Source organism: Borostomias antarcticus, assembly GCF_949987555.1.
Source record: "Borostomias antarcticus genome assembly, chromosome: 18".
Classification (NCBI taxonomy): domain Eukaryota; kingdom Metazoa; phylum Chordata; class Actinopteri; order Stomiiformes; family Stomiidae; genus Borostomias; species Borostomias antarcticus.
This window is the reverse complement of record NC_140251.1, coordinates 6,832,593-6,852,349: the sequence shown is the minus strand read 5'-3', so window position 1 is coordinate 6,852,349 and position 19,757 is coordinate 6,832,593. Positions and strand designations below refer to the sequence as shown.

Below are 19,757 nucleotides of genomic sequence, written 5' to 3'. Positions count from 1 at the left end.
AGATGTGTGTGCACAATCTAGGCGTGCTAAGGAAGCTGTTATACACTTGTTTATTTGTATTCTTGTACATTTGGATGTATGCACTTATTGTAAAGTGATTGAGTTGCGCTTCATATAAACTTTGTGAAGAGCTGAAATGTAGGTATTGGTTTTGCTGTAGGCTACTACATGTGTTAAAGTCTAATTGGCCCCTGCCTACTGCCAGGGTTTAACTGCTGTACATTTGGCATTGTTGCGCCTGTCACAGATGTATCTCTCTGCTGGTACCTCTATAAATATCCCCATCCTCTTCAGAAAAAAAAATCTGATTCCCATTGATTTAGTGACCTATCTACACATCACCACCGTGTCCTCCATATCTGAGGTCCCTCCACCAACAGCCCTTCTTCTCTCTCTGCACCTCTCCAAGTCCATATTCCTCCCATCATTCTGATTCTGATTTTCTCTCTCTCAGCTCCACTTGTATACTACTGTACCTTCCTTACCTCCCCCTCTCTCTACCCCCTCGCTCTCTCTACCCTTTCTCTCTCCTCTCTCCACCCTCTCTCGGTCTCCCTCTCTTTCTCTCTCTCTCTCCTCCCCCACTCTCTCCCCCTCGATCTCTCCTCCCTTTCTCTCTGTACCCACCCTCTCTCCCCGCGCTCTCTCTCTCCTCCTCTCTCTCCACCGCCCCCCCCTCCTCTCTCTCTCCCTTTCCTCCTCTCCCTCTCTCTCTGACTAGAAAGCAAGAGAGGCTAATAATAGTCATGGGTGGATGCTTAGCAAAGTCATGAGACATGGAGGGGTGTTGATTGAACAAAAGAACCCAGGCGGGTGATATTTCTTTATTTGAAAATCTGTCCAGGACAGTATTAGAAACAGGGCGTGTCGGTGAACTGAGCTCCTGGTGAGTCTCCGGTATGTAAACAATGGAGTAGACTGTCTGATGAAAGAAGTAACTCAACGCTGAAAATCCAATATGAAATCTGACTCTGAAATACGACCAGTTACTATACCACCAAAGAGACAGACAGCAGGCTGTGTGTGTGTGTGTGTGTGTGTGTGTGTGTGTGTGTGTGTGTGTGTGTGTGTGTGTATGTGTGTGTAATGTGGTATTATAGATTTTGTACACAGTAGCGCATGGCATGAAGCATGGATTAGAATAGGGATGAATGTGTCATATCTTCTTGTGACAGTATAATTCCCTTGTTATTCCTTTCATGCCATTCATTTGATCATAGATCATATTTGAAGGTTCCAACTTGAATTTACATTTGAATTCAATCTACCATCTATCATGGATATAGAGTATAGTCAGAAATAAGCGACTAGTGGGAAGTATTAATTTCATCTGCAGCTCCCAGCCATGAAAGGTAAGATGGTTATTATAGTCCAACCAAGGTTGGAAGTTTGTCTTTCGTCTCCTCAGGGTAGGCTACAATTAGAAAACATGCAATGCAAAACAGCCTTCACATTCCACAATAATAGCCTACATAGACAAGAATACATTACAGGTCGAAGCACATCTTCTTTAAACTAGTATTATTGAGCAGCACTAGGAACAAAGGACCTGTTATTTTCCGCGGGCCAGAGGGGAGATGAGCAGTCTAGTGCAGGTTTAGCGTCTCACCAAAGTCGTCCAGAGCCGTGATGTTTGTAGGCTACGTGACGCCTCTCAGGCCAGGCTTCGGCTCTCTTGTGACACTACAGCGGCATCTGGTGGCGACCGCGAGTAGTGTGCCATCATCAAATTACACCCGCCTGCTTGCTGCCTGTTCCTGCTCTTTTGAAGATGCTCTCTTACGACACACAGGCGCAAAAACCACAGGGCCGAATGAGCAAGGACAGTCATTTCATTTTATTGAACAGCAAACTGTGACAGGGAATACATCTTATTTTTTATTTTATTTTTTAAATATCTAATTGTAAACACTGACCAGGACAATTGATAAATTGATAAATTCACCACACATATTGATTACTCCATCTCCAGATCAATAAGACACATCGCAGGAGGAGAGTGAGTGTGGGGCCCTATGGTTTTAAAAGTGCGATAGACGACACACTGTTCCTCTTGGAGGAAGAGAACAGAGACTCGGTGGAGATCGCAGACCCCCCCCCACAGCTTCCAAGGTCCCCAGAGAGTTGCATTACAAATAAATACACAGCGTGGTGCTGCAACCACATGGCGTGACGTTCAGGTGTAACATTACTGTGAACTAACTAGTGTCTACTCCTGTGTGTTTGCCACTTATTTGCATAATGGTAAGCTGGTTGTCATATTATTCTGTCAGTGTTGCTGCTAAAATCGAATAAAATAATCTTTCCTATAATTAATATATCTCATAATATATATATATATATGTTACATTCTCAGATTTGACGTCTTTAGAATATGTAGTTGACATACATGTACTGAGCAACTGTAGATTGGCGAGATACTGTTAAGCATTAAAGGCCTCTCAGAAGGCATCTTAACTGGGTTCCGTCATGTTTTGATGTCAGGAAAATAACTTTGTCTCCGTATCATCAACGTGAGTTTGTGAGTGATCTTGTGAGTGATCTTGTGCTTAATAATTATGCTGTGCTCTCTCTGATTGTATTTACTCTAAGTCTTATATTTGGTGTCTTTTCCCCAGCGACCCGCAGCCCTGCGCTGCTGTACCTGAGCGGCCAGGCTGACGGGGAGGACTGTGATGGACGAAGGAGAGGATAGAGTGGGATACAATCAGAGACGACTACACCTCAGTGTCACACTAACAACTACATGTATACAGCTATCAACTACAGCACTACACAGTCACACACACACACACACACACACACACCACCACCAGATGCACAAAGTCCAAGTGCAAATTCAAAGCTGATCAAAACAAAACAAAAAAAGACTTGTTCACAACATCATCAAGGTTAAATTGAAAAAGGAAACAGAACAACATTTTTTTTTTTTAAACCATGACAGTAAACACATTAAAACAAGTATTGCAATCACAACAATATCATACAAGATGATTTAGCAACTGGAATGTTTAGGAATAAACATAAAACAACAACAACAATAAATCATAAAGCTGATATCACAAGGGTAGGCAGGCCATTTCTCATCATGGCAGGAAGGAGGGAGGGGGGGGGGGGGTCAAAGAGTGCTGTGTGAGAACTCTACTATGAGCCACGGCCCCCCCAGGTTTACACATGGATCTCTGAGAGATCATCACTGTTATCACTGTAGGGTTAACTGGAACGGATGAGAGATCCTTTTAAAACACTAGGTGTTAAAGGGCAGGTCCGGAATTTAGCATCATAAGCCATGTTATAAAGTTATTTACAATCATACACAACGGCCGATATCAGGCCGATATAGCGCATTGCCACTAACACACTCAATGGATCCCTAGGTGCATAGACAAAATTCCCCCAAAACACTATAAACTCTCGTTTTCAAAGACAGGAAACTCACTGAGTGGTCACTGGTGTCCATTGATGTTCTGGCAAAAAAATTGCCACAAAGTATGCTTCCGATCGGGCTTTACTGATCATATCATATCCATTGATTTGTATTGACAACAAAGCCAGAGATGTTGAGATTCATCCATCCGTTGTGTCTGATCGTAAATAACCTTATAACATGGCTTTTGATGCTAAATTACAAACCTGCCCTTAAAGTTTTATATATGAGGTCAGTCCCTTAAGGGCTGCTGCTGATAGTCCACACGGAGAATCTGCTTAACTGCTATAAATATCAACAATTATTTGACAGTAAGTCAAGATGATCACACAATTCAATGGCATCCATGGCAGGGTTGATTTTGAGGGCCATTGCTCATAGCATAGGTGAAGGTGCAGTGTTTGGTTGTATTACAGGACATCACAGGGTCCCACAGAGACCTAGCAGCTTGGGACGGAGCCAAGACACCTCCAGACTATCACCAAACAGATCAGTATTGTTCTCTCTGTTGCATACAGTATAAAGCTAAACCTCACTCTTTCTGAAGTTGAAATCGTATGCTTTTCACATTAAACAAACAAATATTACTTCATTGGATATTTTCATAACAATAAAATCATAACAATATCGATTGAGAGGGAAGTTGGAGAGGTAGGTGTGCAAATAAGCCATCATGTACAAAACAAATAATAAAACCTAAAATCTAGAGCTCATATCATCTGCATAATGTACAATATAGTAATGCGGACACACTGACACAGAAAAGCAATACATACAAACATATAGAGGCTATTTATAGAAAGGAATATTGATAAATAGATGTGACTCCCGTACGCTGAGGAGTTGGATTGCACGTTGACAGTGCAAGAGTACGACTGAAGAGCCGCTTCAGCTGCAGGAGCAGGTGATGAATATGATTGGATATGACACATCAAAGTCACCTTGATCTCCAGCGAGACAACCAATGGCAGCAGGCTTCCAGTGATGTAACACATGCACAAGAAAGCACCATGAAAGCCTTCCCAGAGAGCCTACAACATCTAAAGCAACACATTTGAAATGATTGGTAGAAGTCATCATGGGTCCCAATAATAACTTTCTGATTTGACCCAAATATCATGAGTGTTTGAGAGTTGAGACAAAAGCATTTGAGCTTTTCTGTAAACGTTAAAATAATAATATACTGTATAGATCCAGAGGCCGTATTCCAATCTGGCTATGGTCAGGCGAGGTGCACACTGGGCTCTGATATAATTATCCATCTCTGGTGGCCGCAGATGAGGCACTGGTCAGAACAATGGTCAAACTCAGTCTTCTTGATCACTATAATTACAAAGCATCATACAGTATGATAAAGGATATACTCGATTTCTGCTCTCACGTTCCCATCTGAAGAGTATGTTTCTATGCAGGACTGGCCGACGGGGTCAACGTGCGTGAGGAAGGTGGGTTGTGATGCCTAGTCCTAGAGAGGAGTCTACGACCAGACACCCGAGATCTACGAGGCCCAGGCATTAGGAGTCTACGACCAGACACCAGACATCTACGAGGCCCAGGCATTAGGAGTCGGCTCACAGCCAGGCCTGAGTGGCAGGTTTCATTACAGCCTGTTTACTGGCTTCAGGCCAGATCCAGAGGAGTGATGCGTCATCACAACTTTCCTTGGGTCTTCGCCATGAAACACAGGCATTTCGATATTAATATAAGCTCTTAACAGAAATAAGGTGGGGGCCATATCTTAAGGAGCATGCTTGAATAGTGTTAATTAATCAACTGCTATCCTACTATACATCTAGTCTGATAGTTATGCTAAATGTCATTTGTGTAAACACTGGATAGATTATATTCTTCATGGTTATTCTTCTTCTGCTGGTTTGTACTGGAGCTTGCAAACCTGCAGCAGCTTAGGGCAGTAGATCTACCCTGTAATTCCTCAATCATGCACAAAACAGAAAATTAAAAATAAAATAAAAAACATTCAAATTAAAAAACAAGACCTTTTGAGAACAAACAATATCCGTGGCTTTGATTCCAGAAGTGTGGAATGGTACGTGTCACTAGAGGCAGCTTGGCAAACGAAGAAAAGGCTCCTCTTACAGTTTGCTACAAACCTACACATTCAACATAACAGGGTGATATATAAACTGCACTGATTGGTCGAACTCTGGCCCCCAAAAAATGGATCAAAACCTTATTTGATGAGAGATGAGCCCTGATCCAATTGGTGCGATGCATGATGGGAGAGAAGTTGATGGGGAGGAGGGTGGCTTAGTTGTCCCGTTTAGGCAGAACGCTGAGGATGTATTCACCTACTCCCAGGAAGTAGACAACCTGAGCGATGCCAAAGAGAGGCGCTATGACCAGGGCGCGGCAGTACGCCCCCTTCAAGAAAGCTGTGGGACCCTCGTTCTTCAGGATTTTGCTAAAGGGAGACAGGAAGTAACATACGGTAGGTTAGCCGAGTCGTCGCCGATTAGTCCGGTGAGGCATTTGTCAAATATGGCAGCTGAGTGACTTTCACACGTCGTTCGTCATCGGACGAGAGCGTAACGAGGTTACCTGATGCAGTCGCTCACTCCGCTGTAGGTGTCCTCTGTACTGCCCCGGGTCAAAGACTGCAGCCTCGTCTTTATCACTGCAAATACGGTAAATGGTAAATGGACTTCACTTACATAGTGCTTTTACCCAAAGTACTTTACAGTGGCCTCTCTCATTCACCCATTCACACGCACATTCACACACCAGTGGCGGCAGCTGCCATGCAAGGTGCTAGCCTCATTGGGAGCAATTTGGGGTTCACTGTCTTTGCCAAGGACACTTCGACATGTGGGGACAGGTGGAGCCGGGATTCGGACCATCGACCCTGCGGTCGGTCATTGGACGAGCCACGCTGCCTCCTCTGTGCGCGGCGTCCGCGTGTTTACGCTGGCAAACGGCAGCAGGAAGGAGCCTCGCTGGGAAGGTTTTAATCTTGGCTCACCGTCCACAGGGTTCACCGCCACCGCGGCCGTGCTCCCCGCCGCGCAGCCCGCCAAGAAGGACACGTAGAAGGGGGCGGGGCCCTCCTGGCCTCGCTTGCCCAGGTTGTTCAGGTTAGCAAACAGGGGGAAGTAGATGACGGAGAAGGGGACGTCCCTACAAAGGGGAGAAGAGAGACAAGATGAATACCAGCATGTTAATATGATCATCCTCGTCCCTGGCCGTTAGGCATTGTGTATACTAGATCAAATGGGTGAGCTGTTTTTTTTGCTTCCCTTTGGTAAATGAAGGCTAGGCTCAGTATGTAGTACACCCCCCCCCCCCCCCCCCCCCCATGTAAAGCACACTGTGCTGCCTTTGTATGACATGCGTGATATAAATAAAAGCTTGATTTGATTTGCCTTGCGTGTGGGCTACCTGAGCAGAGTGGCGCCCAGGCCCTTGTAGAGGCCAGCGATGCCTTTGCTCTTCAGCAGCTCCCGAGTCAGCTGCATGGCGGTGGGAGACGGGGCCTCCACGGCGCCCGCCGCTACGCTCTCCGGCATCAGCTTCCTCTGGGCGGCTGGGGGAGGGGGTATCGGCAGGATGGTGTGAGGACCAGTAGCAGAATCATCACCTTCATAACATCTACAGCACTTACTGTACATTCACACAATGACAGCAGGCCGAGAGAGAGAGAGGGAGAGAGAGAGAGAGAGGGTAGCCTGGCTTCGCCATCCTGATCAGTATCTACAGTATCTAATATGGGGCGTGTTTGATTCAATAACTGTACCCATTTGATAGGATGATACCACAACTAACCCACGTTTAGTTGCTCTGAATGATTGTAGGTCTATCCAATTGCGTCCAGAGGCATTTTGGCATTTCACCTCTCGGAAATCAAAAATAAACTCAGTAGTTCCAGGCCCTTCGCATTTTTGTGAAATGGGTCTGGTGAAATGGGTCTCCAAACCGATATGGAGAATGATATGCTATATACATGATAAGGAACATATTTGTAATAGGTTGGGTATCAAAGAAAACCATTCTGACCTAAATAGAAAAATACCAGGCCAGGTCCAGCCTGGCTTATGTGCATGGCTGGCTTGTTTCTGTTCAGGACTGGTAGGACGGAAGCTCGTCATGCCATTGAAATAGCTGTGAATTGAAATGACATGAAAGTGCAGCTCTATTTATCGACTTGTCAAAGGCATTTGATACAGTTGATCATGTCATCTTGGCAGATAGACTCCACAAGATTGGCTTATCTGACCAAGCTGTAAACTGGTTCTCAAACTATCTATCAGGTAGAACTCAGTGTGTCCAGGCCGCAGGGTCCTCGTCCTCCTTCGTTCTTGTTTTAAAGGGAGTGCCTCAAGGTTCCATATTAGGGCCATTGTTGTTCACAATTTATGTGAAAAATCTTTGTGATAACTTGTCTGATCTTACAAATACTTGGGTATTTTGATTGATGAGAACCTGTCTTTTAAATCTCATATTGATAAACTTGTCTATAAGCTGAAACTTAAATTAGGTTTCTTTTTCAGATGTGTTGTGATGTGTTTTTCACACCAAGTCAGGAAGCACTTGATCACTTCAACCTTTTTACCCCTGTTAGATTATGAAGATCTACTTTTTATGAACGCTCCTGTCCAGTATTTGAAAAAAAAAAAAGGATACTGTGTATCACTGTTCTTTGCGTTTTATTATTGATTGCAGCTATCGTGTACACCACTGTACTTTGTATGCTGTCGCGAAATGTGCATCTCTATCTGTCCGTAGACTCTCTCATTGGCTCACTTTTATTTATAAATCCATTCTTGGGCTTCTCCCTACATATTTGCGTTCACATATGTGTAGGAACCTTAGTCATTATGGCCTGCGCTCTCAGGATATCATTCTGATGCAGGTCCCAAGAGTCAGAACTGAACTGGGTAAAAAGGCCTTTAAATTTTCTGCCCCCGCTACCTGGAATGATGTGCAGAAGGACTTAAAACTCTCAGATCTCAAGCTTTGTGGGAATTCAAGTCAGTTTTAAAGGACAGATAAATGAGCTCTCTTGGCTCCTGTGATTGCCCTGTCGTGTAATCTTACTATTGTGTGCCTGACTGTAGTTTACCTGTTTGTGTGTTTTGTTGTAACCATGTTTTTATGCTGCCATTTTTGGCCAGGTCGCTCTTGGAAAAGAGGTTTAATTACAACAAGTTTTTTACCTGGTTAAATAAAGGATATTGATTGATTGATTGAAATAATGTCTGATAAATTAAGATAGGTCTTGTCGCCTGGACACAAAGGCACAAACAACAAACAACAGCGTTTGTTTAGCTACATATAGACTAGAGGAGTTTTGCTCAACATAGACGGTAATCTCTGGGAATGTCCCGCGTGGGAGTCTGATGCTCTGACCACTACTCTACTTGTGGAATTTAGGTAAGGGATAAAAAGGTTGTTGTGAAAGGATGAACGTGTGGAGGTTTGGGGTATAGTCCCATAAAGTCATCCCCACCGGATCTTGAACCCCGGTCTCCCGGTTGGGAGTCCTATGTTCTCACCACTACTCTACTTGTGCAGTGGCGATCAGCAGGTTGGTTTTGGAGGGAGTGATAACCCAACAAAGGCTCGCTGGCTTCCAACCACGCACAAAAATCACAAACACGTGCCACTAATGTTGGTGTCTATATTGACCACATGAGGGCAGCAAAGCTCCATCTTTAGACACTTGACAATCATGATCTCCCCTTTGGGCCTCCATCTCCGCCATCTCCATGTGCTCCATGTCTCAGACTCTTACCAATCCTCCCAGCATCCTGGAGCTGAATCTTCAACATCTCCATAGGAGTAGTGACAATAACCTGTGGTTAACAAGCAGGACAATGTTATTGTCATAACAAAATTAGGGTATGTTGTCATAACAAAGGAGGAGGCTGCACAGTAGCATAATTGCATTGTGATTTGCATACTACCACAAATCCAAACTCAGAATGATGGCCAAATCTGGCGGAAGTGCAGCACTAAAGTCAGTACAAGCATGCAAGCAACTGGGAACTACACTGTATTCAGTTGGTGTTGGCGTTTGAGGCTAAACAGGTTCCAGTTAAAAGGGTATAGGGTTAGCATTAGCTTAATTACAACTCTTGTTTTCTCCTTTAATCCACATAGTGGCGACTAGTTAATGAGATTAAAGGGGATATTGCATCTTCTTAATCCTAGTCCTACTACACATAATCTAATCATCTGGGCCAGCTACCTTTTGCCCTCATTGACGACAGGTATTCCCCTCTGACTCACTGACACGCTGCACACAGACCATAATCCCCTCTGCAGAGCCCTCAACCACACGCAGCATCCACCAGTACAGTAGACATAATACCTGCACCATGCTGTTATCAATCACAGGGTAAAATCAAGGCAGATCTGGGTGGGGGTGGAGGTGGAGGCGGAGGGGTGGGGGGGGGGGTGGCATAGCTGGGGAGGGGGTGTCCAGATGGGGAGTACAGTAAGAGGTCGTCATGAGAGGAACAGCTCTCTTACCTGGCATGTACCCGCCCCACACCCCGCCAACATCTCCTTTACCAGGGTCAGCTTCTGACTGAGGGAGAGAGAGAGGGAGAGAGAGGGAGGGAGAGGGGGGGAGAGAGAGGGAGAGAGAGAGAGGGAGAGAGAGATGGAAAAAGAGGGAGTCAATGCGTGTATCATATGTGTGAGATACCGCATGTGTGTGTGTGTGTGTGTGTGCGTGTGTGCATGCGTGCATGTGTGTGTGTGTGTGAGTTTGTGTGTGTGTGTGTGTGTGTGTGTGTGTGTGTGTGTGTGTGTGTGTGTGTGTGTGTGTGAGAGAGAGATAACTAAGATTTATTGTAAGTCAAATGTAACTTAATGTCATTTATTTCCCCTAAGAACATCTCCATTTCAACACACACGTCAGACACAGGGACTCATTAATAATTCACTCAATAAGTCAACCATTCACTGCCCCTGTTTGTGTGTTGCTATAGTGACAGATAGACAGACACTCCAGAGACGTTTCTGTTCAGCCATGCAGATACACAGTCCAGGGGACGAGGGGCTGAAGGCTCCTGGCAACACCATGCTCACTATTTATATCTGATACAATGACACTGTGTAGTGCTCTAATTTTCTCTGGAAAGTGTATTTAGATGGATCTACAGAATAAAACCTGGAAATTAGATTTTGCACAACTGCACTGTCGAAACTGACAAAGAATTACTGAATCCTAGAGAATACAAAGAGCACAAACGCCAACGTTTTCTTGCGAGAAAAGACAGGATATTGGAATATTCATTGGGGAGCAGGTGACTAGTCAGTGACGCCGACAGCCCCGGGTCGTACAGTATGTCAGCAAACAAGCCAGTTAATCACAGTGTGAATCAGCAGAGTGTGTGTGTGTGTGTGTGTGTGTGTGTGTGTGTGTGTGTGTGTGTGTGTGTGTGTGTGTGTGTGTGTGCGTGCGTGTGTGTGTTAGTCATCACGTTCATCCATCCTTTTCTCACCCATCTTTGGAGAAGTGCTGTCTGAAGAAGTCATTTGCAGCCAATTTGATGGCTTTCTCCGGAGTGACTAGAGTCAAGTTCACGGCAGCTCCTGTGAGAGAGAAGGAGATTGCTGAGGATCCAGTAGTCTGTCTTGGGCAGGGCTTTTACAGTCACTCACACATGGCAGACTCACACCTGGATCCCTGGATCAATGTCTACGCTGGCTACAATGGGCAGATGAGAGAGCGGGTCAGGCAGTGCTAAGCAGCTTTGACGGTCTCAGAGTTGAGCACTGGTCAGCAATTCTGGCCTTATATTTGGCTTTTGAGTGTACTCGCCACTTTAGAAGCTTTATGCAATGTACACACACACACACAAACACACACACACACACACACAAACACACACACACGCACACTCATACACCTACCTCTGTACATCCCAAAATATCCCTCTGAGCGGATGGTCTTGATAAGGCAGTCAGACCTGTAAGACAGAATCAAAAAGTGGACAACCAGCCAGTACAGTTCAGTTCAGGACTTGTACGAGTGGAGGATCTCCTGCCTGTTGAGTGTGTACTGGTATATATATGCTGATATAAAACACCAGCTGTGACTGTGTACTGGTACAGTACATACAGTACATGCTGGTATAAAGGACTAGCTGTTGACTGTGTACTGGTACATACAGGCTGGTATAAGGGGCTAGCTGTTGACTGTGTACTGGTACATACATGCTGGTATAAGGGGCTAGCTGTTGACTGTGTACATACATGCTGGTACAAAGGGCTAGCTGTTGAGTGTGTACTGGTACATACATGCTGGTATAAAGGCGAGATCCATTTTGCTGGTTCTGCAGGCGGGTCTTGGCCAGGTCAATGGGAAACACACAGGTCACTCCGATCAGGCCAGCGATGCCCCCATTGATCAGTTTGGCAGGTAAACTGGCAGGCAGCGACGTGATGTAGAGATCAGGGGGAAAAAAGAGAAGCAACATTTCGGTGAACATGGACAAATATACAGTATAGTGCTATCAATTCTGCCCCCCACCCCAAAATAACACATAATATAAACACGTAATACCATCACGTGCACGCATCTCATGTGCATGCTTACCTGATCTGCTTGTCAGCCATTTATCTCAAGCCCCGGCGGTTGGTCAGAGTGATGGTGTGTGTCTGTCAGTCTGTCAGTGAGTGGGTGCGCCTGGATCTTGGTTTCAGTCAGTACGAGGGCCGGGTTTCTCTCTGTGTCTGGGAGAGTATCCTGTAGTCGGTCTGCTAGCCGGCTCCTCCGCCTGGGTAGGTCAAGGGTATCTGTAGAGATAAGAGAGGGCTTGTTCACGTCGACACTCAGACAGAGACGTCGTCCTCTGAAACGTGCCATCAGGGTCAATGAATCTCCAGGGAGGGGAGGTGCACCGGTGACTGATGCAACGCACTTTCCCAAGATATCCCCTCACCTGGACTTGGTACCCTGCTCACGATCTGACACACTAGTGACTGATCATGCCAAACAAATTCACGCTACCAAGGTCAGTTCAACATAACAACCAATGGGGTCGCGTTAATACGGAGGCAACAGCCGTTCTCTTTATCCTACTTCATGATCTGATCCTGTCCAGTATCATTGTGGCTGTGACTAAATAGAGTACCAGGCCAGGTCTGATATAACAACAATGACTCTCTGAGGGGGACATGATTTCTGTGTCTATTTCAGACCCAAGCACTTTATTAATTATTTGGCAACACTGACTGAGAGCCTTCCCTAAAATAGCATTGTACAGGAGTGCAGTGATTACATTCTGTTGGATACATGTCTGCTGATCCAGACACCTGTGCTGCTCTCTGTCTGTGTCTGTGATGAGCACATGGTTTATTTTAGTGATCCGAGTCCGGCTCCAAATCAAGTGAGGCAGCTGAACTTTCATCTATAAAGGCACCGGGGCCGATGATAAAATGCTGAACATTCCCAAGATGTGGTGTGGAGAGTGTTTCCCATTTCCCCTCACATTCTCCACCCCCTTTCCCCACCAATCACGGCTCTCCCTCTCTCACCGCGTGACCCCGCCTCCTCCCCCTCCCTCTACCTCCCTCCCTCTAGTCACGACTCTCAAATATTCTGCCTTTCCGCTCGGTTCGGACTTCCGCTGACTTATCTCTCTCTGTAGAACAAACACGCATCAAGATCCACCCCCTCGGCCTCCATACTCCTGTACATACAGAACGCCCAGCATGGGGCATCTGTGGGGTATGAAACTGGTCATAACGGCAGAGAGAGAGAGAGAGAGAGAGAGAGAGAGAGAGAGAGAGAGAGAGAGAGAGAGAGAGAGAGAGAGAGAGAGAGAGAGAGAGAGAGAGAGAGAGAGAGAGAGAGAGAGAGAGAGAGAGAGAGAGAGAGAGAGAGAGAGAGAGAGAGAGTACAGCTGTGCTCTGCTGTGTTTGGCTTGAATGGGGATGGGGCCCTGTCTGTTTGTCTGTCTGTCTGTGCTGGGTTCAGAGCAGGTCACCGAGGTACAGCCTTCTCTCATCTGCTCCCTGGAGTTTCTCCACCATTCCTCTCTCTCTGGTTGTCTTCTCTCTCTCTCTCTCTCTCTCTCTTTGACCTTCAGCATCTGTCCTCTTTCTATATTTTTCTTACTCTTGTTCAGCCAGCTTCCTCTCTCACTTCTTCCTGACCAAAAAAAGTTCAGCACTTTTATTTGACCGCTTCCTGTATCTACACAGCTACACAGCTTGTAATGCATAACTTCCTCCCAAATATATTATGCTTAATAATGAAGGTAAAAGTAATGTGTAATGTGTAAGTAATTAAATAGGTATGAAAGAGAAAATTAATGAACCGTAATCAATCACTTCAAAGTCTTGAAAAAGTAGGCTACAAGTACTTCAAAAAGAGACAGGACCTGCTAGCACTTAAGCTTAGCTAATGGAAACGCTGACAAACTGAATCACAGTAGCGTTTAAAATGATGATACGCATCATGAAATAAACATAGCTGCTTAGTTCAATTTAATGTGTGTTGACAGGGAAGAGACTAGGGAGATAATGTTATGAATAGAAATCTCTTCTGAGTTGCCCATCAAACTGTCATACATGTACATCTCCCTCTCTAGATCTCCATCAAACTGATATCTCTCTTTCTAGATCTCCATCAAACTGACATCTCTCTTTCTAGATCTCCATCAAACTGACATCTCTCTTTCTAGATCTCCCTCTCTAAATCTCCATCAAACTGACATCTCTCTCTCTAGATCTCCATCAAACTCTATATCTCCCTCTCTAGATCTCCATCAAACTGACATACATCTCCCTGTCTAGATCTCTAGCATGTGGCTTAATAACTAGGCCACGGCGATCTGCCGTGGCCTACCCCCTCGGCCTCTCCACAGACGCTGGGATAATCTACAACAGGCTGAATGCTGGGGTGGAATCTGTATTCAATCTTCGCCAGACATGCCATATTTGGATCTTTAAAACGAACGAAGCCTAGGATGTAACGTGTGAGGCAAACAAGCCGTAGTCACGGGACTGAGTTCAATCTCTGTTACTTTCGAACTGATTTTCCTTATGTTGAAAGCGGACTAGCATACAATGTATTTCTCCATGGGATATTTGAAGCGTCGTACGGTGCTCGTGGCGTATTTTCAGTTTGTAGTACTTATAAAGAGAGATAAGCACTGATAAGTTAACAATAGAGAAGGTGAATGAACAACCTTGCTTTCGGTGCAGAACCTTGAACTCAAGACACAAGGCAGCTCCTCAAACCATGAAAACTCAGCAGGATGCAGCAGGACCTGAGACAAACTGATAACCAGTTAAAATGTTGCTAAAAGGACTGGCCACTCTTGACTAATAGAGGCAGATAACAACCTATGCCTGACCCTTGTACATCATTAAAACTAGCCGAGTAGCCTAGACCCATAATAATCTGACTCATATAATGTGCTCTGTAATTAGGCTGCCTACCTAACACGATCATCAAGACGACTCCAACTGCTCACTAGTGTGTAGTTTCCACTCAAAGCAACCATCCTTTCTCTTTAAAATGATTTTGCAAACACCTTTGCCCTTGAATTGAAGCATTGGCTGAACATATCACACACTCTATACCAAAGCCTCTCACCCTTTCGCTGTTGAGGTTTATGATGATCACTGATGATCTGGATCTGCTGATCCGGAAATATAATCTTTCTTCATGACTGGAACAATGCTGCTGTATGACTGGGCTGCTGCTTTGACATGACTTTGGAGTCGATATGTTCAAAGCACTTGTGTTCTGGAACATCACAGGTGTCCTGCACAGATCCAGTTATGATCTCTGATGCTTGTCTGCGCCCTGTGTGCAGTTTGGCTGCAACAGAATTGCTCTTTGAGAACAATGAAAAATGTTGCAGTGTTGAGTAGGTGTTGACGTAAGAGCTTCTGGGTATTCAGAATAGGGTTGACGTTACCAGCATCCTAACATCCAAATTGCCTCAGAAACCAACCCTTTCCATTTGCTATGCAAAAAAGACACTGGAGTTTACATTCTAAATCGACTTTGTTATGCAAATGCATTTTAAATTACCACCTGTTTGTGAATGTTACTTCTACAGGGTAATGACAGCCTCTCTGCCCTGATGACATTATCTGAGCGAGGATTGAAGCAGGAGTGTGTTAGATGAAGAGGGACAGTGAATGGACTCCAATGACAACCTGGAGTACTGCTGTCTGGTCCTCAGGAGTACATTTGTCTGGCCCTCATCTCACGTGAGTGAGTCAGCTGAGGATGAGGCAGAACATGGAAATAACATGGTTCTCCTCATCAGTTGAAAACAGGCTGCTGCTCATTACATTGCATTACATTATTTCGCGGACGCTTTTATCCAAAGCGACTTACAATACGGGCCTTCAGCGTACAGGGGTACTAGGTCTACTAATCACCAGAAATCATGAGTGCATCTCCTTTCTAAACCAGCATCTAAAGATCTTAACCAGCGCTGGAGTATCCACTTCCATGCCTGTCCACTGTTTCTGTTTGTACTGTTAAAAGCTGCGAGTTGTTCTCAGTTTGGACAGAATGGAGCCTATACCTTTCCAGCGTATTTCCCAAAAGCAAGATGTTTGAAATCATGGACATTCTTCTGCAACCTTTCTTATTACAGTATTACAGTATGTGTATTGGGCTTGTGGATTATGATTGTGTGATACTGTAAGTTGTATAACCCCTGAAATTCAACAAAGGGTTTGAGGAACATAGAAAATTGATGTGATGACCAAGTCATTCCACTGTAAAATAACTAGGCCTACTATGAAGGCATCTCAGAGAAATATGAGCCTATTCATCTTTGTAAAGATTCCTCGTGCTCCATCTGTCCTCACAAAGAACTCCATGAACCCAACTGCAGTCTGTTGCCATGGAGTCTATAACAGTGACATGTTTGGCATCTACTTCAGGTCAGTTTGAGTCAGCCTTGAGCAAAGGGATGAAATAAATGTGTGGAGCATGGATGTATATATATAATAATATTAGTATGGAGCCACTGGCTGTTGGAATCTTTCCAGTGGAATTAACAGGAATTTATGGGAATTAATGGGAATAAACTGGGAATTTGGTGGTTATTTATACCAACCTTGTCATATACAGTATAAATATAAACATTTTGTTTTGTCATAGCAGACACGCAGGCAAACATTTCTAATACAAAATTTAAACATGACATTTTTACTTAATCTATTTGTGAGTAGAACGTGGATTCTACAGCTCTCTTAGCGTACAGGATGCTAAGAATTAGCTGTGCATGTGATGTAAAAAATGCACAGTGCAGAGATGAAATTCAAGTGAATTTGCGTTAAATCAGGATGTTTTAACCAGGATCATGCTGCAAGATCTCGAATCCCCCCCCCCCCCCCCCAGGATCATGCTGCAAGATCTCGAATCCCCCCCCCCCCCCCCAACTAGGCTACATTGAAGTTCCCTGTTATAGGGGTCTGCGGTGTAGCAGTCTAATGCATTGTGCAGCTGCCCACCGGGGACCAGCGGTCTCGCCAGATCCGAGTATGGCCGGATCCCAGAGGGAGTGGCCTATTGGGCCGCCACTCCCCAAAGGCAGTTAGTCTAGTTTAATCTCGGTTTGAGAGTTCGTCACCAGAGCTACAAACCCATCACAGGTGAAAAAGGTGACAAACATACAAACCCATACATACACAGATCAAACAAATGACCTATTTTGGATTAAAAACGGCTATTTTCACTTAAAGGTGACAAGTCTGCACCCCTGGTCACATATCAGCGACCCTGTCTGGTGTCAGAATCACGGTTGCGAGCTGAGAGAGTCAAAGAGTTGTCTCTCCTCTTCGTATTGCCGACCGGCTGGGCTGTGTGAGTTAGTAGGGGGTAATTGGACAATAGGTCAGGGTCAATTGGCTACCAAATTGAGTGAAAATTAGATAAAATCCTCAAATAAATTCATAAAATAAAAAAAGCTGTTATGGGCTACAAAAAGGTAAACATTTCTAAAATTCCCAAGCTTGACTTCCCATGGTAAATTTATGTAAAGTTTCCGGAATTTTTCCGCCCCTTTGCAATCCTAGGAGCCACAGATACATTTGATTACTACTTCCTATTCCCTCTAATACACCTATACTAACAAAACTCTCTCTCTTTTTCCCTGTTCTCTCTCTCACTCTCTCCTTTCTCCAACCCCTGGACTGAGATATCTGGTCATTGTGAGACTATAGGCCTACAGCATGTGAACTGTATCAGTGCTAAGGAAACCCTGAAATGGTGCAATAGTGTTTCAGAGTCATGAGACAGGATGCTCTCCAGAATGAGTGGGAGCTAGGATGGTTGCCCATTTCACTGTAGGTTTAAACATAAACCTACCCAAAGACAACATGGTTTCCTGATGTGAGGGAGTGTGCTACTGTAGGTACAGATTTCGGTCTCTTGTGAAAGAGGAGGTAGTCAATGTAAGATGACACAGCTCAGTATCACATTGCTTCTGATTAGTGACTTGGGCATTGGGTTACTCCTTGGGTTTGCAAAGACAATGTCTTGATAGATACAATACTGATAGTGGAAACAACACATAGATACAATTTCTATCGACATAATAGCCCCAAAATATTTTTAATAGGAATAGACTAACATGTCTATTCCTATTGAAAGACATGGGTATCAGTCCAAGGAGAGGCCTTACATTATAATATGCCTGACACAACGGAGGGCCTAAAACAACATTCACATCATTAAGAGTAATTTCAAATTATTGGTAAAAGTATGTTTGCTGAATGATAGCGAGCATGGATGGCTTCATCTGAAATTCCTGGTGGATATTTCGACTAGTGCAGTATAGGCTAGCATACGAGCTGCCATAGGCGCACACTAGTTACGCCCCCGATCTGGGAGGAAGACCGCTCAGCAGTTAACCAGACTTTAACATATTTTAGCAAACAAGCTAACATTTTCACCCTGAACATACAACACTGCAACAACGCTTAATTTGGCTCTCCAACATAATAGCACGGATGTCAGAGGTCTTCAATGGACTATGGGAGCGAATCAGTAATGCATTGGTTTACAAACCCTTACAATCCACAAGTGAGGAGGCAAAAAGTCATATATTGAATAGAATCTGCCATAGAGCAACCATATGCCTGCTAAGTCATTTATACATGAATCTCTCGTTACTTTTGTCATCCTCGACCTCAATACGATGAAGAAAATCCGGGCTGTCACATCGCGACAGTGAATCGTGTTTTGCCACATAACGGGAAATGCTCTATTGATAGGATAACGACAATCTGGCGCAGATTTCATCCCGGTTATTTAATATGCGTTATTATGGTCATAATCAAATACCAGGAAACATGCACCCATATATTGATTTTCTAAAATTGTCAAGTCTGCATTCCAAATAGCCTGCTATTTCCCCTTTATCCAAAAGACAATTAGAATGATAGAATCAGCCAAACATCCCCTTACCGATTAGTGCCGTTTCCGTTATCGCTGTATACTGTATAGATAGTATATACCGGTATATATATATATAGGATGAATTCGAATTTCTCTCTCTCTGGCCCTTGTCGCTGACAGATTGACAATGCTAACCTGCCGGTGTTACGAGCATTTGTGTCCCAGAAGGGAGGCAGGGTGGTGGGAGGTGGAGATGGAGCTCGACTCATAGGGCGATGTAGGGCCTCTAGTGGCATGTCCTTGGAATTGCACTCAAAATATGCACCTACAATCTACAGTGGTTGCAGGCAAAGGTGTTGGTGAGGAGGATGGGGGCGGGGTACAGCGTCACCGTGACGATTACTCTCAACCCGACGACCTTGGGAATAAAAATAGAAAAATGCTAGATGATAAACTGGGGGAGGCGAATGGATTACTGCACAGACCACTATCCCCATAACTCTGTTGTATATGAGCATTAGGCCTGTTAATTACAAAACAATTTAAATACAAATGCACAATTTACAAAACATTTAAATACATAAATAATAAATTGCTTTGAATCTCATTAAAATATTCCACAGGGATGTCCACAAAGGCAGCACACACTACAGCCTGCTGGTAATAATATACTGTGCTTGTCGTCCATTCAAACATGTGAGTCAACACGCTGGAATGATGCCATAGTACTCGCAGCAAGAGAGTAAAAAAAACGAAACATCTAGTGATGATGAGTGGTTTCTTCTGTCCATCAGCAAGTCATGTGAGTCCAGTTTGCAGGAGCTGACACCACCGTGACCAGTGACCATGACGAGGACACATGACGTGACAGAGTTTTTCAGTCCCTGTGGCGTGTTGCTACAGGACATGGCTGCTGATTGGGCAGCAGCAGGACGAGATGATGGTGGCGCATCGCGCTGTCCAAACATCCCGGGGGGGGGG

The 19,757-nt window shown here is 44.6% G+C and overlaps 1 protein-coding gene across 3 annotated transcripts; it reads right to left on the bottom strand.

Annotated features, from left to right (window-relative positions):
* Positions 1-1,850: 1,850 nt before the first annotated feature.
* On the bottom strand, positions 1,851-19,753 carry slc25a22a (solute carrier family 25 member 22a). 3 transcript variants are annotated; one of them, XM_084452858.1, is made up of 11 exons: positions 18,846-19,753; positions 11,994-12,193; positions 11,696-11,821; positions 11,309-11,364; positions 10,897-10,987; positions 9,917-9,974; positions 9,177-9,237; positions 6,824-6,968; positions 6,408-6,562; positions 5,987-6,062; positions 1,851-5,849 (listed from the first exon to the last, which is right to left on the bottom strand). In XM_084452858.1, exons 2-11 carry the CDS (start codon positions 12,011-12,013, stop codon positions 5,696-5,698), a joined length of 942 nt encoding a protein of 313 aa, XP_084308984.1. In that variant the 5' UTR covers positions 12,014-12,193; positions 18,846-19,753; the 3' UTR covers positions 1,851-5,695. The 3 variants fall into 3 exon arrangements, with proteins under 3 accessions (XP_084308984.1, XP_084308986.1, XP_084308985.1); XM_084452860.1 differs by having other exon boundaries at positions 19,106-19,753; XM_084452859.1 differs by lacking the exon at positions 18,846-19,753 and having other exon boundaries at positions 11,994-12,246.
* Positions 19,754-19,757: the final 4 nt, after the last annotated feature.

Coding starts and splice junctions, on each gene's coding strand:
- slc25a22a (XM_084452858.1), bottom strand. CDS start 12,013: ATGGCTGACAAGCAGATCAG. Junction 10,988..11,308: donor ATATTTTGGGATGTACAGAG/GTAGGTGTATGA, acceptor TCTCTCTCACAG/GAGCTGCCGTGAACTTGACT. Junction 6,969..9,176: donor CCAGGATGCTGGGAGGATTG/GTAAGAGTCTGA, acceptor CCCCTCCCCCAG/CCGCCCAGAGGAAGCTGATG.